General features: G+C 42.0%; 1 protein-coding gene across 2 annotated transcripts; it reads right to left on the bottom strand.

Annotated features, from left to right (window-relative positions):
• Positions 1 to 6,872: 6,872 nt before the first annotated feature.
• Positions 6,873 to 8,955, bottom strand: LOC103720428 (transcription factor MYB36-like). Of its 2 annotated transcripts, none has more exons than XM_008810119.4 (3): positions 8,665 to 8,955; positions 7,914 to 8,043; positions 6,873 to 7,810 (listed from the first exon to the last, which is right to left on the bottom strand). In XM_008810119.4, the coding sequence occupies exons 1-3, from the start codon at positions 8,798 to 8,800 to the stop codon at positions 7,021 to 7,023; spliced, it is 1,056 nt and encodes a 351-aa protein (XP_008808341.2). In that variant the 5' UTR covers positions 8,801 to 8,955; the 3' UTR covers positions 6,873 to 7,020. The 2 variants fall into 2 exon arrangements, with proteins under 2 accessions (XP_008808341.2, XP_038983811.1); XM_039127883.1 differs by having other exon boundaries at positions 7,975 to 8,043; positions 8,665 to 8,787.
• Positions 8,956 to 25,002: the final 16,047 nt, after the last annotated feature.

Raw genomic sequence — 25,002 nt, 5'->3', positions numbered from 1 at the left:
CTCCATGTCAAGTTTGATCCCCATTAAACTTCCCCATCTAGGAGCCCTACCAAGATCATGCATAAACTCCTGGGCAATGAGCACATTATCAGTAATGCTCCGCCCGGCGACAAAAGCTCCCTGCTCTGGGCTAATGAGCCTGGGTAGTATGTCTCTCAATCTCACAGCTAAGATCTTAGCCGTTGCCTTATACAAAGTGGAGCACAAACTGATGGGGCGAAAGTGGCCCGGCTCGGTAGGGTCCTGTCTCTTGGGGATCAAGGCAATAAAAGTTCTCTGCCAATCAGATGACATCGCCGCCGTACGGAAGAACTGCTGGATAGCCTCAATCACATCCTGCCCAACTAGCATCCAATATCTACGAAAAAATATCGGAGGAAAACCATCCGGGCCGGGTGCCTTGTCCCCCGCAAGGGACCATACTGCCTCCTGAATCTCCCTCCCCGTAACCGGCCTAATCAACACCAAAGACTCCTCCGCCGAGACCCCCACCGAAGGCAGGGGTAGGTCTGTGGAAATCCCACTCCCTGTCTGCTCAGTCCACCTAGCTCTGAAGAACTGCTCCACCACCCGTATAATCCTGTCCGGCTCCTCTGTCAACTGTCCATCCTCTCCCCTGATGACCCTGATCCTGTTCCTCTGCCTCCTGACTAGTGTAGATCGATGAAAGAATTTAGTATTTCGATCCCCTTCTAAAATCCATTGAACTCTTGATTTCTGCCTCCAGAATATCTCTTGTTGACGAAGAAGAGAATCATGCAAAGATAGAAGAGATCTGAGCTCTGTCATCTCCCCTGCCAATAACCCTCCCCTCAGTACCTCCTGAGATTGTAGTCTAGTGATAGCCTCCTCGATTTCCTCTATCCTTCTGAAAATGTTCCCAACCTCATCCCTATTCCACCTCATCAATCGTCTCCTTGTCAGCTCCAACCTCCGAGAAACTCGATACATCGCGTCACCCCTCACCGGCATACCCCATGCCTCACTCACTACCTCCCAAGACCGGGGATAACAACACCAAAACTTCTCAAATCTGAAAGGACAACGAAGTGGAATAGGGATCTCCGTACTCACCAATATAGGGCTGTGATCCGAGGCAATCCTCGGCAAATGCTTGACCCGAAACTCTGGAAATTTCTGAATCCATTCAGCTGTAGCAAAAGCTCTGTCTAGTCTCTCCCAAACCCGAGCCGAGCCCTGTTGGTTATTACACCATGTATACCTTGGCCCCACAAAACCCAAATCAATCAATCCATTCCCAGAAATGAACTCTTGAAACTCCCTCACCTTCCTATTGTAACTGAAATTCTTCCCCCCCATTTTCTCCTGTGGATCATCAATGCAATTAAAATCACCTGCTATCAGCACTGGTGCTCCCTGATCAACCACCCTGGATGCCTCCTCCCACAATGTCCTCCGGACCCTGAAGTCAGTGCTAGCGTAAACTGCTGCAAATATCCATGGCCGTCTACCCCCCTCAGATATCACCATGATGACTTCTTGATTACACATGTTGAAGATGTCCAAATTGCCAAAATTTAGTCTCCAAGTTACTATTATTCCACCCGATAGCCCAATGGAATCCACTGCATAAAAACCCCAAGATCTCGGCACTGCTCTCCTAGCCTTCTGTAAACTACTACCGGACAAACGGGTCTCAAGCAAGACACATATGTCTGGACTATGCTGCTGAACTAATCTACGGAAAGCCGGAGCAAAGGAAGGTTTCCCTGCCCCCCTGCAGTTCCATAGTATGATCTTCATAAATCACTCAAGATGACGGCACAGCCCTCTTCCTTGGAGCTGTTCCCATTGCTAGCTGAAGAGCCTACATCGCAACTCACCTTCTCTGAACTTTTCTGCACAGAGGCCATCACCTGGAGCAGCAGCTGAACATGGCTAGCATCCCCCTGCACACTATTCCTTTGTGCCATCCGGCACGCCTCAGCCACAGTAGCAGACCCCTTCACAGTGGCCGATAGCTCCTCTGCCACCAGCTTGCCAGCCTTGCCTCCCGTTGCCTTAGTCTGCGCCGCCACACCCTCCATCTCCGGCGACGGCGAGCCTCCCCCAGCCGACGGAGACGATGAGTCTTCCGCGGACACGAGCCGAGAAGTCCCGCCCGGCCGAGATTCTTCACCCTGGCGTCCTCCCCCAACTGCCAGCCCTGTGCTGGGTGTCCGGCCAGACTCCGGCGAAGAAGGTGGGGGGGAGCTCCGACATCGCCGGCGACCCTTGCCTTCGAATCTCCGCTGCCCCTCTGCCGGAAGTTCCAAGCCGTCGGATCTGTTAAGATACAGATCATCCAACACCATCAGACCAGAGGTCGGGCTCCTCACCCGTTTGAATGAGCTCGGATCCGCACCCTTCAACCCAGGTGTATCAGACTGGACCCCATCGACCAAATGCGAGCTGACTCCAGCCCAATCCCGAGTCGGGCTCTGGCTAACCCGCTCCGGATGCTGCCCCCTCTCCTGCTCACCAGATGGCTCGACCGCATCACGAGCCCGGACATGGTTGGTGCGACTCGACTCAGCCTGAAAAGAAGCAGCCCCGCCGGGTCGACCCGCTCCGCCGGACGGAACCACCGAGGGAGCACCCGCATAGGATTTCCCGGATGCTTTCCGGCGGGCAAGTTTTGATGGAGTCTGCCAGCCGTCTCGATCCTCCGAGCAACTAGCAGCACCTTTTCCCTTCACCGCCGCTCTCATCTCCGAGCTCGCCGGTATCGCCGCTGAAGTCGACCCTCCACCAGACTCAGGACTCTTCTTCGGTCGGTTCCCTGCTTGCACCGGACGAGGGGGGCGAATTCTGTGTGTGACCAACCAAGGGCCATAAGGCATCGCCCCGTTTGTGCCCTTCCCCTTTCCCTTAACCTCCCCATTGCCTGGCGTTTCCGTCGGGTTGAACCCATCCGCCGCCGTTACATCACCTGAAATATCCACCGGTGCTGGCTCCATCGCTGCCGCTGGGCTCCGTCTACACTCCTCTTCCAAGTGACCAACCCGACCACACCTGAAGCAAAAGGATGGCAGATTTTCATAGAGGAAATCCTGCCAAAACTTTGCTTCCACTCCATCCTTCCTACCCTTCACGAAGATGCCAGGTCTCAGGGGCCTCTGGAGGTCCAGTTCGATCTTCACTCGTGCAAAACCCATCTTCTTCCTCTGGTCCGTGAACGAGTCCACCTCCAGCGGTTTCCCGGCCTTCGCCGCCATCTTTAAAATGATCGGCGTCCGCCAAAACTCTAGGGGTAGCCTGGGCAGCCTCAACCATGCAACACCACTACCGATCTCATCCCTGCCTGGAATGAAACTTGGACGCCATCGTTCCATAGCATGGAGCTGTCCGGCCACCATCCATGGGCCGAACCTCACCGCCGCCTCCCGATGCTCCACACTCGCCAAGCGGAGGGTCATATAACCATCCATCATCACGAAGCTCTCGGGATCATAGTCAAGCTTCAGGGCACGGCGAACCTCCTTCGCGACCCATTCCGCTGGGACATCCTTCCAGAAGCCCCTTGACTCCTCCAACAAATCCTCCTCCACCTCCAGAATGTCGGGGAAACGATCCTGTATGGAGCCCAGCTCCAGCTCAGTTATCTTGTGACTGGTCCAAGCCTGGCGCCTCACGGTTCCTCCAGTTACCTCCGCCCAGGTCGGGGCCCTCCCTCCTCCTCCCTTTAGCACAGGCCTCGAACTCCCGTCCTTCCCTGCCTGAGACGACTCCTTCCTCGGACTTCCCTTCTCGAGATTAGCCATCAGTGCCGCCCACCCAGTTCGAGAGGATCACCCCCCCCCCCCCCCCCCTAGCTCACCAGACGTTTGTTGTACGACAGTTTCAAGATCAAGAAGTTAAGGGGCTCCGGCTCCACCTAACTTGTCCGAGTTCGAAATGCACTGCATCGATTAAATTAAGGAACCATATGTCCCATGCTTAAATGGCTCCATGTGAACATGCTTTCTTCTATCAGTATTGAGATGGGGCTGGGATGACCTACTCACATATGGATGGCCCAATGGAGTTTCTCTCAAGTTGGAAAAAGCATGCAGAAACTTGCAACTCGCATCGAACATTTTCTGATAGAAAGAGGATCCAGTAAAAACTGGTATGCTAGTGGGGTTCTGCCCCTCCCCCTCTCTTCTTATTTTTTACCAAAAAAAAATGGTTGGCGGGATAATAATCAGGCACGGTTGTATATAAACCGAGGATTGCGAAAGTGGAACGATTGTGATTTGGCCACAACAAGCACATTTAAACGCGATGACCAAGAACTCAATTGCTAGCACAGAAATGTGAACAAATGGTATCCTTCCCTAAAGAAAGGCACATGCCTTTGGTTTTCCTATTAACAAAAAAGAATTATCAAAGCAGCAAGGTTTATCTTTTGCATGAAAGCAGGATTCGCCTTCCTCAGCCCAAATCAACCATTGGATCACCAACCACACAGGTCTAGAACTGATCTTAAAACAACCTCAATGTAGAATTGTGCCAAGGTGGATTTTTTTCTCATGCCAAAAATATAAATTCGTTCCAATTTCAGACAAGATGATGCGGCAAGAAACTATTGGCCTGGATCTACGGAGGAGCTGGTAGACCGAGAGACAGTAATAGTTCCTCCTAGATTGGGAGTTATCGATTTATTATGCTGAGGGATTGGCATCAAAATTTTAAAAATAGATGGATAGGTTAAACGAGTTAAATGGATTATTAATTCGAATATTAAATTGGGCTAATGGGTAGAAGTTTGAAACCTAAATCTGACCCAAATGTTAAATAAGTTAGACGAGTTGATCTGTATTCAAATCTATTTAGCCCGAATCCAAATCTGGTTACGGTAGGTCGAGGACGAATCAAGTTTTTCAAGCCTTACTTCCATCCGTCTACGCCACGATGGATTTAGGCCTTCCCTTTTTCTGGACTCACCTTTATGTTTCTGATCCCAGGCGCCAATCTGGGCCGGGAGGAGGAAGACGAACTTCTCGACTTCATCCCCAGCCTCTCCACCCACCGAGTCCGCGACCTCCCCGAAGGCATCGTCTCCGGCCCCCTCGACGTCCCCCTCCACCGCATGGCCCAGCAAATCCGCCGCCGTCGCCCTCAACAGCTTCGGCGCCCTCGACCCGCCCATCGACGCCGGCCTCGCGGTCGCGCTCCCCAACGCTCTTCCCCTCGGCCCCATCCACCTCCTCGCCCCTCCCGTCCCCAAGCCCGACCCCCGTCGCTGCCTCTCCTGGCTCGACCGCTACTGCCCCGCCACCGTCGCCTTCGGCACCATCACGACCTACCGCCGGCCGAGCTAGCCGAGCTGGCCGAGGGTGTGCCGGCTCTTCTTCGGGGACCAGATCACGTTGAACGCGAGGGCCGTGTCGCCGGTGCTGGGGGATCGGGTTGGGCTTCGAAGGCGAGATGGCGACGAAGGAAGGGACTGTGAGGGCTCTCGAGGTGGTTGATGGGAAGAGGATGAGGGAGAGGGTGCATGAGCTCAAGGCGATGGTGGTGCAGGCCATTGGGCCCGGTGGGAGCTCCAGGGACAATTTTAATAGGATTTTGAAGATAATTTGTAGAAATTAAGTATGTTTAATTACTTGTTTATGTATATATGTAAGAAAAAACCATTCTAGTAAGATTCATGGGAGGAGAAAAACAACTTTTGAAGCATTAAAGAGTATATATTGTCTTTTTAATCTTTCAGTTATTTTTCTTACCATTTCACGTTTTATTTTTCGTTTACTAGCCGCTAAGGATCTCCCAGAAAATATTAATGAAGTTTCCGCTAAATCTTTGACAATCAATAATATGATTAAATGATATGGCATTTTCAGTTTAGATTAATGAATAATGCATCCTGTAGTGTTTTAATCAGAAATTAAAGGAATAGAAGATTAATTTCTTAATTAGGAACAACATATAAAAACAGAAATCTAAGAACCTCGCTGTTTTCATGAGTCATTTCAAATTAGGCAACATGCCAAGTGTAGAAGATCTAGTAACTCATGAAAGAATAAATTAGTAACCTGCTAATAACCAAATTTCTTGATGGTCTAGAATGATACTAAGTTTGTTATGTTAAAAGTCTAAGATCTTTAACCAATTTTAGTTAATTACATGCAAATTATACATGAATTTTTTTGAGAACTAGAAAACCTTTTTTTTTGTGAAATATAGATGATGTAACGCTTCAAATTTCATATGGAAAATATTGATCTTAAAATAGCTTTAATCAGATGTAATTGAATCATACATGAAATATAGAAGGCAAATGAGCTATTATCCTCCTGGGCAAACAAACTTCAAGAGTGTATAGAAGCTGAGATAAAGGTATATATCCGTCCCATGCTCAATAGCCTGGATGCATGTTCTAACTTCTATAGTAAAAGGAAAGTTAAAAAATGCATGGTTGGGGGCACGTGCGGGAGCATATCTTAGTACCCATTAAGTTCAAATACACTCGTATCTTGCAGAACCAAACAAGGGGAAGGAAGCTTAAACATAACCATATGGAGCAGAACCTCACGAGAGAAGAAAAGGGTTGAAACAGAAGAACTGCAACAGAAGTACACTATATTCATGAGAAGAGGGGAGAAAAGGAAGCCTGCAATACAAAGTAATTTAATAGTACAGACCTGCTGGTATGTACATGTATTTATTCATAAAACGAAACGTGGCTTGATATAGTATTTGTTAAGGGAGAATGCGAGCTTGCAATGGCCACAGAGACAGCGCATGGAATCTTATCACAAAAAAAGGCAGCAGAAAGCAATACTTAGATTGTTGATTTAGAAATCTCTGTATAGTAAAATCAATGAAAGGATTTAGAAAAGATAGAAACTGATGATTTAGCAAGAAGAAGAAGAAGAAGAGAGGAGTGAGAAGAAATTTTCAGAACTAGATTTAATTTCTTCATACTGAGAAGAACAATACAGTATTATTCACACACGTACACCATTGGTCTTAATTAGACCTTTCATGCAGAATCACTAATACCAGACTCTTAGAGATCGGCTCTAACAAGAACTATAAATCATACCCCAACTCATACTCCTGAAGCAGGTCAGCCTGGGGATTGGAAGCTGAGTCCCAAGACCCTGATGATGACTTCTCAAAACCATCGGTAGGCCACCAATCCATGCTCACCTTTTCGCCGTTCATATCTTTGGAACACTCGAATTCGGTCTGTTGCTGCTGTTCCTGCCCGCCGGAACACCGGTTCTTCTGATAAAGCAAATCATGGAGCTCGTCTTGAAGTCCCACAGCAGCTGCATTAAAGTTTGAGCTGGGATTCTCCATTCTGAGAGCACCAGAGCTCGAAGGTGAAGGAAACCCTAAGGTAGAGCTGTTCAGATCTTCTTGTATCTTGGCATTCATGGGATTCGGGATGTCGGGTTTGATCAGGAACACATTTTGACAAGAGGGCTCAATCATGGAGGCATTAGAGGCTTGTAGCACCGGGGTGGCAGCAATAGTATTGGCATCCGTGTGTTGGATATGGAAGAAGAGCTCATCCCCCATGGGGTGGAACTTTGGCCACAGCCCAGGTTTATTATAGAAAGAGAAGGGGTTGCAGTGACCTTGGAGCTGCTTGTGGAGTTGCATCCTTTCAGCGGCCGATGCACTCAAAGCTTGAGAAGATGCGTCAGGGCTCATCCCATTGGTTTCCTCATTTGGCTCGTGGTTACTGGAGAGGCGGCGAGACTGCCATGAATCTCTTCGCTTCCCGAGGAGTTTCTTCTTCAGCCTGGTGTTCCAATAGTTCTTGACGTCATTATCTGTTCTCCCCGGCATTTGGGCTGCAATTATTGACCACCTAATGCATGAAATTAGTATTAGCCCATAATTAATGAGAATGATATACCTAAGCTACTAGTTTATAGCAGTGGGGCAGGAAAGAGAGCGGAAACACGATGCACCTGCTCCCAATATTAATATAGAGGCTACAGATGATTTGATCCTCTTCCTCTGAGAACCCACCATGTCTGATGTCTGGCCTTAGATAGTTGAGCCATCTCAGCCTGCAACTCTTCCCACATCTCTTCAGACCTGCAATATTATAATCACGAGTTAAAAGAATATGTGTATAATATTATCCCCTCTAATCATTCTCATCGTTTTATGTAGAGATAAGTATGTGATTTATCACTCTTCCATAAATTAGCTAGCGAGAAAAGAGGGAAGAATATATGCATACCATAAATCTCTCGCCCCCCCCCCCCCCCCCCCCTCTCTCTCTCTCTCACTCTCTCTCCATCTATCTATCTATTTCTTTATCTATCTAAAATTAATAACACGGATTATCAAGACAAAGAATGGATCCTGCTTCTGGATATGGAGAGAGAGAGGAGAAGAAGGTGGTATAACCCCATAGTTCCCCTCTTTTCACCCTGTTCTTCTTTGAATTCATGACAAACCAAAACCCACTGCTTCTAGATAATAATCCAACAGTAGAAGGTGAAATCTCTTAGTCCCGTAGAGGAAGTAATGGATTAAGAAAGGATGTAATTGGATTCAGTAGCCAATTTTAACAGGATATGTTCTCTCCCAATCTCTCTCTCTCTCTCTATGTATATATTCTAGAAACACGTGGGATGAATTAACTTTCATATAAAGAAGAAGAAACAGCACACCAGGAACGGATAGGAAGCCTTTAGGTTTGTTACTGACCAATCTTTTGAGGCAGTGCAATCCAGTTTCCCCCAGTCCCATGCTCCTCGATATAGGCCTTTAGCTTCGCATCCTCCTCAGGAGACCATGGTCCTTTCTTCACATGAGCCTTGTCACAACATGGAGCTCTCCCCATTTCTATCCTTTCCCTCCCTCCCTCTCTCTCACTCTTTCTGCAGCTACCCAAATAGAAGATGAGGTCGATCTTGACCCTAGTTGGAGAAGAACCGAGGAAGATGTTGCCGAGCTTTAAAGAAAAGCACCTTGAGAGAATGACGGGCCAATGTGATGTGATGCTTACGAGAGGACAAAGCTGCTGGCGAACCGATTTCTAGGGTTTATTTTGATCACTTCTTTTCAGCCACCTTTATAAATTTCTTCAATGCATGGCTTTCTCGGTCGCCTATCTTTATGGCCTTTGTTGAATAGATTTCAAATCTAATCTTGGCAGTCAACACAGCGTATGCCTACCGTGTGTTGGTGCTTATTCTTTCTCCATGATAAATCAAACTGCACTGGAGACCTAACCTCATGGCTTAATTTACAAAACCTTTTTCTAATTTTATAAGGTTGCTTGCAAGACCTAATAGATATTATAATTTGGTTTCCCACTAAGGTTTAGCCCTAACGTATGACTCGGGGGGCTCCCACTGAAATAGTTACTGTTTAAAACTTTCTCGGGAATCAAGGAAGACAAAGACGACCAGAACTTCCGATATCCTTTCTCAACTTTGGCTGATCCGAGGTTCTCCCAAAAGCTGGAAGTGTGGAGGATTTTTTACAAAGTAGCATAGATAGAACACCTCTTGAGAAAAATTCTAGCAATGTTTTCTTGCCATATATCCCAAAAGAGTGCCATAATGAGCTTCCGCGAATATAATTTAGGTAAGCCTTGAATGTCCACCAAATACTATTCACAAAAAAGCATTGAAGAAAAGGTGAGAAACTGTCTCTAATCTAGACCCATTGAGTGGACAACCTCAACTTACTAGCCACCCATGAAGTTTATTCTTCAAGGCAAGCCAAAGAAACACTTTGACTTTCTTGGGTACAGCCACTTTCCAAACTACCTTCGACAAGGACCAATGCAATCCTCCGCTATTGATCGAGTTGTAATAAGAATTAACAGAGAAGATACCATTTCTTGTGAGCTTCCAAATAGGAGAATCAGCTCCTCTTGTCAGTCTAATAGGAGAAAGAAGATCAAATAACTGCTCCAACTGAAGAGAAGAGATTGCTAAAGAGTAAAGAGTGAAAAACCAATGGGGTTGTGGATTGAGTGGCTGCTTATGTGGCCAACCACTCCGAGGGTACCTTGTGGGCTGGAGACAGTGAGGCATCCCAAGCACTTCGGGCCATTTTGTTTTCTGACTTTATTGGGTGCATTCATACTCGTCAGGTATGAATCCACCCACTATAGCCAAAAAAAAAAGAGTAAGGATTATTATGAGATCACCAATTCTATTGGGAGGCCATCAAAACATTCACCTTAGCAGCAATAGAAAAATGCCGCTGAAATAAAGAGCAAGAGGAACACACCTAAGCCAAGAATCCTTCTAGAATCGAATGCGGCTACCAATCCCTAACTTAAATGTCGTGCAGTTCTAGAAGGAACTAAGATCCTTGCTTATGTCTTTCCAAATGGGTGAGAATTAACCAATCTTTTTTTACCGTCATTTTGAACCTTCGTCAGAAATAATAGACACGTCTATTTTGATTCAACTAGGTGGCACTAGAACTAGAGAGACATTTCCAAGCCCATTTCGCTAGTGAAGCAAGGTTCATATCCTTGAGATTCTTGATTCCAAGACCTCCTTCCTCCTTAGATATGCAAATAGTATCCCAATTCATAAGGCAATGGAAACCAATAACGTTTTCTTTCCCCTTCCACAAGAAGGCCTTTCTCGTTTGATCAATTCCATTGATGACCCATCTTGAAGGCTTGAAAATGGACATAAAGTAGAAAGGCACAGATGAGAGACCTCCATTGATTAAGGTTAGCCTACCACCCCACGGGAGTTATAACTTCCCTTTCCAAGATGCTAATCTAGTGCTAACTTTCTCGATCAAAGGTATTCAACAATGTTTTGGTAATTTTTCATCAAGGAGAGGCAAGCCGAACTAAGTACGGGGGAGGGAGACTTTTTTTTGGAGTTCATCAAGTTGGCCAGATTTGAAGCTTCCTCTTTTTCCATGTTGGGCCCCACAAGTATACTTTTATGAAAGTTGACTTTCAAGCCTAAAGCATTTACAAAAGCAAGCAAGATAGCTTTGACCGCCAATATACTCTCTTTTTGCAGCACTAAAGAGAAGGGTATCATTTGTAAAGTGGAGGTTTTTGAAACATTTGAAGCTTTGATTGGTTCCAATTCCTTCAATGACTCCAAGAGATTTAACTTGCTTGAAAATTCTAGCAAGGAAATTAGTCGCCAAATTGAAGAGTGGCAGAGAAAGGGGGTCATCTTGTCTCAACCCCTGCTTACACTTGATCCACTCTCTCGTGAAGCCATTCACCAAGTAGATTATCTTGAACTACATTTGGCCTGGGCTACTTAGATCACTCTTTTCTTTCAATAATTTGGTCTTAATAGGTGTAATTAGTCTCCCCTCATTTAAGAAAATTAGCTAGGGACACTAATGTCGATATCTTCCAGAAATTTTCCATAGTGAAAGTCCATACTTCGAGCCTGCGGCCGTACGCGCCTATGGAATGGTGTTCGAAGTCCACTGGACTGAGAATGGAATGCTTTAGCTAGAGATCTAGCTTTTCTTGGGTTTCCCCACAAAATGATGCAAAAGAAGACCTCAGAAAAAGATTTGAACTTAAAAAATTCCACTAAATGCTTGTCATTGTGGGAACATATGAATTGAACTTAAATGGTGGGGAGAAAGCTTAGTCTTGGCTGCCTGGAAGATTCTAAAAAGCATGAATATCTTCAGTGATGTTGCCTTTCTTCCAAGCGATAAGGGAAAGAAATTTAGCTGCAGATTTAATAATTGAGAACTTATATGACTTGTTCGGTTCGCCAAAACTGAACGTGAAGACTTTTTTACTCCTTTTGAACTTCTTGGTATAACTATTAAAGGCGTTATGATTTATAATTAATTAACTATTACTGGCCCATGCATCCCACATGTAGGAAAGTTTCATCCTTTCATGTTGGACAACTGCTCGATCATTTAATGATCATGGCACACCTAGAACCATATTTGTGGTCACATATTATTTTGTTTCAGAAAAATTTAGAGTCTAATGATGAACAACTCTCTTAAAATAAGAGCCATATATAAATGTAATTTTTAGTTGGACCAGATCCATGACTGAGTTAGTGGACCAGTCCAATTACCATGAAGCAACAATTAGAGATGGGCACTGGGCCGGGCCGCCCACGGCCCGGCACGGCACGGCACGAAGCGGGCCGTGCCTGGCACGGCCCGCCAGCTACAGTGCCGGGCCGTGCCTGGCACGGCCCCTTTGAGAGGGCCGTGCTGGGCTAGAGGGTTCTGGCCAGCGGGCCGTGCCTGGCACGGCCCGCTTCGGGCCTGGGCCGGCACGGCCCGGTCTAGGCCCGCGGGCCAAGCACGGCACGGCCCGCGGGCCAGCACGGCACGGCCCATAAGGGCCTGGGCCGGGCTGGCACGCGGGCCTGGCACGGTCCGGGCCTGGGCCCGGCTCGGCCCGATAAAAATTAATGCTTCATAAATTTTTTTAATAAATTAATAAATATTGAACACTAAGAATTTATGATTTATGAATATAAAGCCACCTTAATGGTGGGGGGTTTGGCATAGACCCCTACCAGTTTATTAATTTAAATCAAAATGGTACATGAAGGGAGGTTTGGACCTTGGTCTGACCTCTAGAATACAATAAGAAACTAAAAAAGGGCCGAGGTTTGGACCTTGGTCTGACCTCCAGAATACAATAAAAATGTACAATTATAAAAAATTAAGAAATCTTACTAATCATCAGTGATTCAGTGAATCAGTATTCACTCTTCAGTCTTCAGTCTTCAGTCTTCAGTAGTGTTTGTATCATCATCATCAGAGGATGTTGTATTATGTCCACCTTTATTTTGAAGTCTTGCCTCAGCATCCAGCCAATCCTTAAAGCAGAGAAGCATCTCCACCGTTTCGCCCGTCATCCTACTTCTCTTTTCGTCAAGAACACGCCGACCTGCACTAAAAGCGGATTCCGATGCTACCGTGGACATCGGCACAGCTAAAATATCGCGTGCAATTGCAGACATAACAGGATATTGATTTCTAACACTCTTCCACCAAGATAATACATCTAGATTCTCTATTTGATTTTCATCATATGCAGAATGAAGATCATTTCGTAAATAAAATTCTAGTTTACTACTTAAAGATGAAGAAGATGAAGAGGAACTTGAAGCATGTGTGTGTCTTCTCTGTGCAATGAATGAAAAAATAGATGACGAACGAGAACTACTAGAAGGAGAAATAGAGGTTTGTATTTGTGTTCTAGATCCACGAATTTTTTCATCATATATAGCATAAATATCATAAAGAAGTTTTTTTACCTCATCTTTAGCAGATTCAGCATCTTGATTCATATTTTCAGAGTATGCATCAAGTAAAATTAGCACGCTATTTAATTTAACTCTAGGATCAAATACAGCAGCTAAGTTATGCATAGGACATATCCTGTCCCAATACTCATTCCATTTAGATTCCATTAGGTCAATAATAGGCATTAAAACATCATCATATCTATGTTCTGCAAATTTTTGACTAATTATATATGCTTGTTGTAAAAATGAACATGAAGTAGGGTAATAAATACCAGAAAGAACATTGGTAGCATTATAAAAACTAAGCAAAAAATCTTCCAAAATTTTTCCTTTATTCCAATCAGTTTCAGTCAATGTAAATCCTAATCCACGATCATTAATATATGCACTTAATAAATTTTTATATGGGTATGCATCATGTATCATGCTATATGTGGAGTTCCAACGAGTAATTACATCAAGTTTAAATTTTTTAAAACGTTTACCATGATTTATGCATAATTCCTTAAATTCTTGAAGTCTTGATCTAGAAGCATGAATAAAAGAAACTGCATTTCTAATTTTTGAAATCACATCTTGAATCATGCCCATGCCAGCTTGAACAGAAAGATTTAAGATATGACATGCACATCTAATATGCAGTAAATTTCCATCTAATATGGGATGCAATGAGTCTTTTAATAATACAACAGCAAAATTATTATTAGATGCATTATCAAAAGTAATAGACATAATTTTATCATTAATATTATATGAACATGCAGTTTGATAAATTATATTTGAAATTTGTTGTCCAGAATGTGGAAAATCAAAAGCACGAAAAGCAAGAATACGTTTATTTAATTGCCAATCATTATCAATATAATGAGCAGTAATGGCAATAAAACAATTACTACCTACAGATGCTGACCAAATATCAGAAGTTAATGAAATTTTTACATTTAAAGTAGAAAGTGTTTCAATTAAATTTTGTTTCATTGCTAAAAAATTGGTCATAGCTACTCTTCTAAATGTACGCCTACTAGTTCTTTTGTAAGCAGGTTGTAGGTTTAATTGAACATATTCTTCAAAATTAAAAGATTCACATAAACTAAAAGGTAATTCATCCTTAACTATCCATTTTACAAGTGCTTTTCTTTGATTTTCATTATTATATGCAAAATTACCTACAAGTAATCCCCCTTGTATATTAAGGGTACTTTGAGTTTGAGCATGAGAATCATGCATCCTATGACTCTCTTGATGTCTTTTTAAATGCCCTGTTCCCCCACTACTACTACAACTATAAAGTTTGGCACATTTTTTACATTTAGCTTTCCAGACTCCCTCAACCATAACTCTATCAAATTCATTCCATACAGTACTAGTCCTCTTACGAGAAGAGGTTTGACCTTCACTCGGTTCACCAGTTCTAGAGGAACTAGGAACAGGGGGTTGGGGATTAGTTTCTTCTCCCTCAGAAACAGGAATGCCAAACTGACTTTCCTCAAAAGATGACATATCTATGATTAATTCAAAAAATAAAAACTAACCGCAAGGAGGAATTGAGTAGAGGGTCGGAGGGCAGAGGCAGAGCCGAGATTCCGAGCTTCCTCTTGTGCTCTCAACAGAAGCGACCTTCTCTTCTCAACAGGAACCTCCTCTTGTGTAGCACTTGAACAAACTAAAAATTAAATTGCTAGAAGAGCACTTTAGAAGAGAGAAATAATAGCAGTAGAGAAGGAGAGAATGAGAGGTTTGGTGTGGTGAGAATGAGGGAGGAATGGGCTATTTATAGAAGCCCAAAATTTTTTTTTCCAAAATACCCCTCAATTCAGCCGTTATTGGACTGTTGGGAGGGGTAAAAGGGTCATTTTCACGAAAATAGCCGTTGGAAACGGCTATTTTCCTCCCCCCTCTCCAGACGGGCCGTGCCTGGCACGGCCCGTCTGGAGCCGTTACGGGCCGTGCCAGGCACGGCCCGTTTGGAGACGTTGCGGGCCGTGCCTGGCACGGCCCGTTTGCGCCCGTTACGGGCCGTGCCTGGCACGGCCCGTGGCGTGCCGTGCCCGGCCCGGCCCACCAATAGAGGGGCCTGGGGCCGGGCCGGGCTGGCCTTCCGTGCTGGACGGGCCGTGCCAGGCACGGCCCGTTTAGTTTTTGGGCCCGGGGGGCCTGGGCCGGGCCGGCCCGGCACGGCCTGTTGGCCGGCCCGGCCCGTTGCCTACCTCTAAGCAACATGCACAAAAACGTATATATCGTGCTATTTTCTGTTTCGTCCATGATTACATATGTTGCTTCGTGGTTGAATTGGTCTACCGGCTGAGAAGTGGATATGAGCCAAACATAACCACTCTATATATAGCTTGCAAATTTGCTTTCACACTTAGTACATATTTCTCCAACGAATTCATGCAAATAGCTTTGTTCTCCAGTACTCACATTCTATCCAAAAAAAAAAAAAAAAAAAAATTGAATGCCCCCCCCCCCCCCCCAACCCCCCCCAAAAAAAAAAAAAAGTAATATATTTTAGAAGTTCCCAACACCTATTACATTGTAATCTCTAATTTCTATTAAAGGACTCCACTGGTTCGCACCAAGAGATTGATAAAAAAAATATGATCAATAAAAAAATAGAAAATATTTTATATTTGATTAGAATATTTTAAAAAAAGATAAAAAAGTGATTTTCTTATAAAAATAAATCTTTCATATTTTATAAAAAAAATTATATAGAGTATGTAAAAGTTTAATTTTCACCAGCTGAAAATTAAAATAAATATTTTTAGTAAAAATACACTTAATATATTATTTTTTATTAAAAATGTAACATATATTTTACAAAGAATAGGTACTCAATCAAATATAAATTATTTTAATATATATATATATATATATATATATATATATATATATATATATTCGCAAACCAAATAAGCTGCATTGGGATGGCTACCATCGTAGCTGAAAAATGTGTACGGATTAACGTCGAGGCCCTATGCAGTAGGAACTTTGTTTTACTCAAAAAATAATTAATTAGATTGAACGTCAACAAGCAACTGCCCCAATTCACCATGGACCCATTTTAAACGTAAAGCAAACGCCATGATCAAAAACAATGTTATAATGATAACTTTAGACATCCATCAATTCAAAGGGCCATAACTTCTATTATTCTAACAAAGACGAAAGAGGAAGGAGAAAAGTAAGTCTGGGACTAAGTCTACCTGGAGAGCACCCGTACTCTCTCTTGGACAAGTGTGCGGGGCCTCCCATTATTTTAAGGAGTGGAGGAAGAAAAAAGACGTTATTGTGGGGCCGACGACGAAAAAGATCGGAGTTGACGGGCCTTCACGTAAAGAGGGGTCCATGACACCTCACCACCACCTTTCTAAAAGAAAGAGTGAAACAGTTAGTTTTTAGCTCAATCTTTAGTTGGTTGGACCAAGTCCATCACCGAGCTGATAGATTAGTCCAACCATAAAGCAACACATACAAATACACATGTATTATGTTCTATTTCCTTTTGTCCATCTCTCTACGTGTTTCTTTGTAGTTGAATTGGCCTATAATTCAGCAATGCATCTGGTCTAACCAATAATTACGAGAGTGAAACATCCCGACATACAGAGCCCTAGCCCCCCACAAAGATAGAATTCATTATATAAAGTAAGGAGACTTAGATATGAAAAAGCAATGAAAAGGGAGCAGGTTGTTGGTATTTTCTCATTGTCCTTGCCTAGTGTCTGGAATCTCCCGGGAGGGGGTCTCACATCAGCATCAAGACCGCTTTTGAACTTGGGACAGAGATGAGCAAAAGGGAAAACAAAAGAAGGAAAAGAAAATAGGCAGTGGCAACCAATGAGAGCTTTGAGGGACCTAATTGGATTGTAGCATTTGAATCATTATATGTTTAAGTTTGTGCTCTCATACAAAGTACAATAAGGTATGCCATGGAATCTATAATTAAGGAGTGTATTTTGGAAACTTAACTTGAGGTTTTTTCTTTAAAAAAACCTTGAGATTTAAGATTGTATGGTAAACTAGGGCTTGTTTTAATGCTCACACCCTTGTACTTCGAAATAAAATTCTGTGTTCGAATTATTGATGATGCACCTCTAAGTATTTGAATCTACATAATTAAAGGTTTAGCATTGCATAGTAATGTTATTGGCATCATTGTACCCGCGCGTACTTACTGAGTTGTAGTTAAACCAGTTTCTTATCCATAAGTTTTGTACGGATGAAAAATGATGCAAGAAATGTTTCTATCATAAATTTCTAAGGATTGGTTGCTGATTGTGGTCATGTTCTTAATTAGCTAATCAAGTGCAAGCGACCCTTTTACTCTTCTATTACAATTAATCGAAGCATTTGGTGAATGTCCATCTCAAATGTAGTACAGGCACATTTTGATAAATTAAGTTTAACATCATGATTTGACATTTGAATATAAATTTTCTATATAGATTTGCATTAAGAATTTTCAGGATTTTATTAAGTTAACCGGTTGTTGTCCATCTCTCGATGATCATCATAGGTGATGTTTGCTTATTGAATTCTCCATGCACAATAATGCACATATATCAAGAGGACAATTTACTAATTAAATTGAATGGCTTCAGCCTTAAATTGCACTTAAAACTTACATATATAAACCATTACTTAGGGCAACAGGAGATCCTATCATTGAGCAATCCGTTTGGGAGTTCCCCCTCCATGAGTTATCAAGATCCAAACATATCTTATTCTTCTTGATAGTGAACATATCGTGTATGATAGCCTTAAAACAATTATTAGTCATTTAATAACAATTGTTTTCATTGATGTTATCAAGTGAATTGGGGGTCATAAGGCTAAACAAGGGCTAAATGAGATGCGAATTTGAAGTTAATTTTATGGGAAAATGGAGGAAGAGAAGTGACAAAACTATTCTGAAGTTAATGTCATGGCCTACAAAACTATACCGAAGTTAACGAAGAGAGAACTAAACAGCGTAGACAGCAAACCAAACTCTTTGACAGGGATGCTTGTAATTAGCACATGATGGTATCTTTTCTGCTGCATTCTCTATTATTTTCTCTCCTTTATATATCATAAAGAACCAATCCTTCCAACCATTTCAACAAAGATGGGACAAAGGTGGCGAGAGGAAGAAAGCAGTAATGGTGAGCTCAGCGTTCTACCTTCAGGTCCGTTCCTTCCACTCGAAGCACCATACAAATTTGTCAACCATCTCTCTCTCTCTCTCTCTCTCTCTCTCTCTCTCGAACCCATGTCATGTCCCTCCAAAGAAATCCAAGAACAAGGTTTCCAAGAGCATCGCTTCAATGATGCCAAAATTCCTCGATGAGAAGCTTCTCTATAAGCCCTGTTTTTTGTTAAAAAATTTGCAGAAAAATGTACTTATTTTTATTGATGGTATCTTATTTTCAATTGATCATGTGAGGTTTGATCTACAAGAATAATATTCTGGTCTAGAAGTAACATGATCATTGGAGATGGGAACTGGGACTTGCCCTTGTGACCATATCTTTTGATTTAGGAATCAAATATTCTGGATTTAATATGTAAGCGGCACATTTTCAAAAATTTAGACTTGCGTATATGATGTGGATAGATCTCATTCCCTTCCTGTCCAAAAAAAAAAAAAAAAAATCATGACTATTGCAGATTGATGGTTAACTTGCTCAAAATAATTAAATTCATAAAAGTTTACTACACACTGAGAGCGATATAAGGATCTCGGCAGGTATAATATTTTTAGTTGGATCGGGCCATTGTTAAGCTGGTGGACCAATCCAACTACGAAGAACATGCATAGATGCATATATATTGTTCTCCTTTCTATTTTGTCCGTCCATATGCGTGTTGCTCTGCAGTTGAATTGGTCTACCAGTTGAGCGGTGCAACTGATCCAATTAATAACACTCCAGACGTTTGACCTTGTTGGCTCTACTGGTGGATCTTTTCGATCTTCCTTTGTTTATATACAGGAGCTGCAACGAACATCAAAGTCAATTCAACGGTAGGGATAATCGTAGAATACATAAATCTTTTTGAATCTTTTTCATGAAGAAAAATTGAGAAAAATTTTCAAAGTGCGTAAATAATATATGTCCTATGATTGGGGATCCATTTGAGGTGATAGGAAGTTGAGAAGGAACTTTTGTATTACCTATACGCACATACAAGATCCAACACATTTGCATCCGTCGTGATAGGCTACGCTAGCCAAAATAAAGGATGTGGATATGAGCAAATTATATTTTACACCGTGTGCACCAATATGACTGGACATGCTAATTGACTCATCTCTATTTAAGCCAATCACCAAAATGAGCGCATAATAAATGAGACCCAAGGTGAGAAAACTGCATGATTAGTGTGCCATATGGTGCATATGGCATAGGGTATAATTTCTTATGGATACGAGCTACACTATATCTACACACACATTCATCGAGATGCTTGCATGCCATATGTGTATCACTGCAAGTGCGAATGCACTCCCAAATTTATGTATCTGCACATAAGTTCACAAAATATTGTGATGTCCCTACCATGCCATGTCACGTTGTTTTTTAAAATTATATTCATCCCCCTCCCCCCACCCTTTCGATCCAGTTGCTCTTCTTTATTTCTCTCCTTTTATTTTTTGTTTAAATCCTCGGCCGTTTTTCACATGCAATTATATATGTAATGTAGGTTTGATTAAAGGAGATCATCATCATTTAGAAATTAACTAATCTGATCGTGTTGGTTGGTAATCACCAACTTCAGTACCCTCAAATCCCTTTCAAAATTGTAGCTACATTATGAAATCAATATCACGTTGCCTATAATATCAGAAGCCAATCACGTTAGTCTCGCAATATAGAACCCGGTTTTAAACAATATGACTTGTTTGATCTCTCCCACATAGAGCTTATGAGCACTCACTCGTAACATAATGGCTGGCTGTTTTAATAATGGAGGGGTTGGGCTGATTTTCCATGATTGAGCTTTTGCCTATGTACATTTGAATGCATATATATGCATTAGAAAGCCAGTAAATCTACCTTGAGAAGGGTGGTTGGATATGGAAAAAAGAAGATGAGAAGGACAACCTACGGCCTCCTACTAAGGATTATGGTGAGAACCTGTGCAACCTGTATTTTTTTTTTGCTGAAAAGTGTAACCTGTATTCGATGGCGAAAATCTCAATGAATACTAATCATCTAGCTAAGGAGGGGACTAGTTGGCCCAAGCTCGGACCATGCTTGCTCTCTGTCGCCAGCCGATTTCTAGGGCAAAAGGAGCTTAGACCACCTAGGCCAAAAATTTGGCACCATCATTCGGCACAATTAATCTTAATGGTTTTCGCTCCGGCTCATTTAAACTAGTCGGATCCCATAATTTGCTAGCATGGGCCCTTGATAGCAAGTTCAATAGATACATTTGACCCGGGCCTGAGCCTAACCTGAGCTGAAAGGTTGAGTTGTTTGACCATTGACCGTCATAACACTCAATGCCGAGTCAAAATTGACACTTTAAGCACTATAATTGGATGCTAAAACAAAGCACAATGCAAGGGACAGACCGAAAAATTGAGCTCGAGTTCGGGTTTTATTCTTCACATGGAAGAATGATTGATGTTCTTTCACAATGTTGACCATTGGATCCCCCCCCCCCCCACCTAAATATCTCAAAGCATTCTGAATGACTTCATTCATCTGTCTGCAGAGATCACGAAGCGGATATTGCACAATCCTATGATGGATTCGCGCAAAGGAAGGTGAATTCTTCTTTCGCATGGAGGATACAACCCCTGTCCATTGAGATCACAGCCAAGTAAACCAAAAACTAGGGAATAAAAGTCTCAGAATCCTCCAAAGAGATGCATGCAAATCTAAACTCCACACTCGTTACAAATCTGACTCCATGGAGTGGAGTTACCTAAACAACTTCCTGTTGAAAAAACCTCCAGGTCTAGCCCTTAATAAAGGAAGAGTGTCTTGCTCCAGAAGACGCAAGACTACATGGTTTGGATAAAAAGATCGGTTGAGATGTCTTTGAGAGGAAGGAGTGCACCATTCGCATCCATCAAATTCAGACACCATCTCCAGCCTTCTTTCCATGTCGCAAAGAACCGCTTTCAACCTCCGGCTCTTCGTGCCGGCCACCTTACTCCAACACTATGAAGAACAGAGCTCATCGATATCTCCAGATCTAAAACTATGAAGAAATGGCTCGTTGAGATGCCCTTCAGCTTAGACCACTTGTTGCCCTGACCATCTTTTTTATTGGTAGAGTCCTCAAGAACCCAAGCCATCCACAGTGGAGTAAGGCTGTCAATGGGCCCGGGAGGCCCGAAAAGCCTGCGGTTTAACCTTCGGACTGCTACCAGCCCAGCCCATTGACACCCCTGGGCCTCCGAATTAACACGAGGGGCCATGCTATGCGGCAAGCTCGGACCGTTCGATCCTATGGCCCACAATGAAGTCCAACTTTTTCTCAGGCAGACTTGGGCAAGAAAGAAGCCCGGTCCAAGTCAATTCCAACGAATCTGGTCACCACCATGGAATATAGCCGTTAATGTGGGGTTCACCACGGTGCTAACGTGGCTTCTCAAAAAAAAAAAGAGAGAAAATGTTAAACAGCATGATGTCATAACATTTTTCTTAACATATTCTACACATTACAGCACAAATGTACGGCAATATTGCGAACCCCTCAGGAACTAGGGATAGCGAAGGGATGGGTATATCTTTAGCAAAAGAAAAAAAAAAAGGATGGGTATAAGGAAAATAGATCATTATTTGTATCTATTCCGCAATTGGGAACCATGCGTTTATATTCGTTCTGTGCCCTCTTGAGGCACGAGGAGCAGGTTGACTTAGACAAAGCTGATGGAAACAAATCAGGATGAGAAAAATTATAAAATAATTTTTTAATGTAAATTAAATAATAAAAATATTTTTTATTATTTTATATAATATTAGATAGATTGGGTTTTGGGAGGGGGAGCGGCCATGGCTCTCCGCATGTTCGATTCCAGCGCCGGTTTGGGCAGGAAATTGAATCCTGTGGGATGTTCAAGGAGAGGAGAGGATGAAGACCATGAAGAGAAAAAAACTTGGGCGAACCAAAGCTTGGGAGATCCTGATTCAGCCCAAACTCAAGGCAATGATATGTTTTAGAAATGAGTGCGACTCGCAGTCTTCTGGGTCTCCCGCGGAGCAATTTCATCCACGATATTCGCAATTTTAGACTCCCTGCCCTGATCTTCTTATTGTAGCCGCTGTCGAGAGTGAGGTTGGTGAGAGCTCTCAAGCGACTCCTCCCCCTCAATCTCAGCTTGCTCGAGCTCCTCCTCCTGCTGTTTTTTCTTAAAAGAAAAAAAGTCAAATCTGAAAAAAATTGAAAACAAAATTTTTATATCTAATTCTTTTTTAAAAATAATCACAGCTATACCAAATGCAGCCTAAGGGTGTACTTTGTAATTTTTCACATGATTAATTTTTTTTGATGATTACTTGTTTGATGATTACGTAATATTTTCTTCTCTATTATCCTCATAATCATTATAGTCATCGAAATTTATATATAACCGAGTTAGATTCTAAATAAATATTGCCATCTGCATCTGCTTTGGATCTATTGTAGGTTTTAGAATAAATATCTGTATCCATCATAACTCTAAATGGATCGAGTACCCAATGGAATGGAGTAAGTGCCCACCTCCATCAGAAATAGGATCTTTTCATAGGGTCCAATAAGCCTGATAATATGAGCCTAGCCAACCACAGCATAATACAATCATCAACACCTCAAGGTCGCACCTAAGCTCTACTCAACAAAGCAGAATACCACACTATTAACATATCTGACTCCCCTACAGGCTAAATCAGAGACAAAGCTTACAAAATTCAGTAGCTTCCAGCTGAGACAATTAATTCAATGCTCTCCTTACCGTAAATCAAGAGGTTATGATGCCTTTTCCTGGTACAGATAATCGCACATAATTTGAACAAATCTAACATCTAATTGTTTGGTAGTTCAAACAAGGAAGAGATAAAAAAAAATTGGAGGCCTTCCCTTCATCTAGGAATTACCATAATAGCGATTGCTTGTTTCCTGCTAAGCACATAAGTAAAAATGTACCACGCTCAACCAATAAGTACCTGAAATAAAACGGTAGGTTTTGAAAATCTCTATAACTTTGAGTATGTAGATTTTGATACTTCTAGATAAGAATTTTGATACTTCTGGATCTGCTGTAGGTTTTAGAATAAAGATCTGTATCCATCACGACTCTAAATAGATTGAGTACCCAAAGGAACGGAGTAAATGGAACAAAAATCATATAGGAGAAGAATATATGGAACAAAGTTCCTATTTTGCCACATTTCTCCCAATGCACATCTTAAAGAAGAAACTCAAAAGTTAGAGACTCCACCTACTAACAGAATCGTCGGCCCTGATTTAAAAAAAAAAATAAAAAAAAAATGCATGCAACATTCTTTTTCTTCCTCATTTTCAGAAAATACTTTTTATCAATACAACCGATTATACATGCCAAGCAAATTAGCTATCTAACAAGCCAATACATACCCTTATGTAAATGAATATACAATTTTTAGCATATGGAGTCCACTAGTACATAGTATAAGATCAGATAATACATACTTAACAAATTAGTCATCTAGCTATCCAATACATAACTCCAAAATAATTAATACATAGTTTCTAATATTTCATATCCACTAATACACACTACATGACCAGATGAGACATTCCCATCGACTTTCTAATACATACTGCAAACTTCTTTGACACACATCCAACATTAATCTAATTCACACCTCCATGTAAATCAATACACAATTTTCAAAACATATTTTTTTATCAATACACACTATATGGCAAATGATACACATTAAGCAAATTAGTCATCTAGCAAGATAGTATGCATATCTATATAAATCGATATACAATTTTCAAAATACTGTTCATCGGTACCAATTCATAGTACATGATTTTCTATCTTTGTCTAATATAAAAAATTATATATACCATTTCTTAGATTTCATGAACTTTTTGATGCAAAGATCCTAAAAAAGATATTGGGATTTGAAGGAGAAAGAACGAAACTTATAAGAAAGAAGATCTCATGGATGAAAAAAATAAGAAAAATGACAGATGGAGAGGCTTGATGAGAAAGAAAGAGGATATTGTACACACTTTTCTTTCATTCTATGATTTTTTTAATCATGAGAGTGACCACTCCATAGTAGAAGTTCCTGACTTTTGAATTTTTTTTCTTTAAAATCAATACTAAAGAAAACGTGGCAAAAAAAAAAGTCCACATTTCCATCTTTGGTGCCCGCCCCATATGATATGATTTTTGTTCGAGTGAATGCCCACCTCTACCAGAAATAGGATATTTTTGTAGGAAAAAATTGGTACAGCTTGAATTCAAGGTTAGCCTTCAATAAGCCCGATAACTTGAGCCTAGCCAACCATAGCATAACACAACCATTACCATCTCAAGGTCACACCTAAGCCCTACAATCTAGGGATGCCCCAGCGCCACTCAACAGAGCAGTTTAATCCGACTATAATCCGACTCTGCCATAGACTAAATCAGAGACAAAGCTTACAAAATTCAGTAGCTTCCAGCTGATAGGATCTCTGCAACAAAGAATCTAATGCATGAAACCAAGAGACAATTAATTCAATGCTTTCCTTACTATAACAGGTTATGATGCCTTTTCCTGGTAAAGATAATCACGTGTAATTTGAACAAATCTAACAGTTACGTTTGGTAGTTCAAAAA

The sequence above is a fragment of the Phoenix dactylifera genome, chromosome 7 (genome assembly GCF_009389715.1).
Source record: "Phoenix dactylifera cultivar Barhee BC4 chromosome 7, palm_55x_up_171113_PBpolish2nd_filt_p, whole genome shotgun sequence".
NCBI lineage: Eukaryota > Viridiplantae > Streptophyta > Magnoliopsida > Arecales > Arecaceae > Phoenix > Phoenix dactylifera.
The sequence above is the reverse complement of the archived record's forward strand: the minus strand, read 5'-3'. Positions and strand labels throughout refer to the sequence as shown.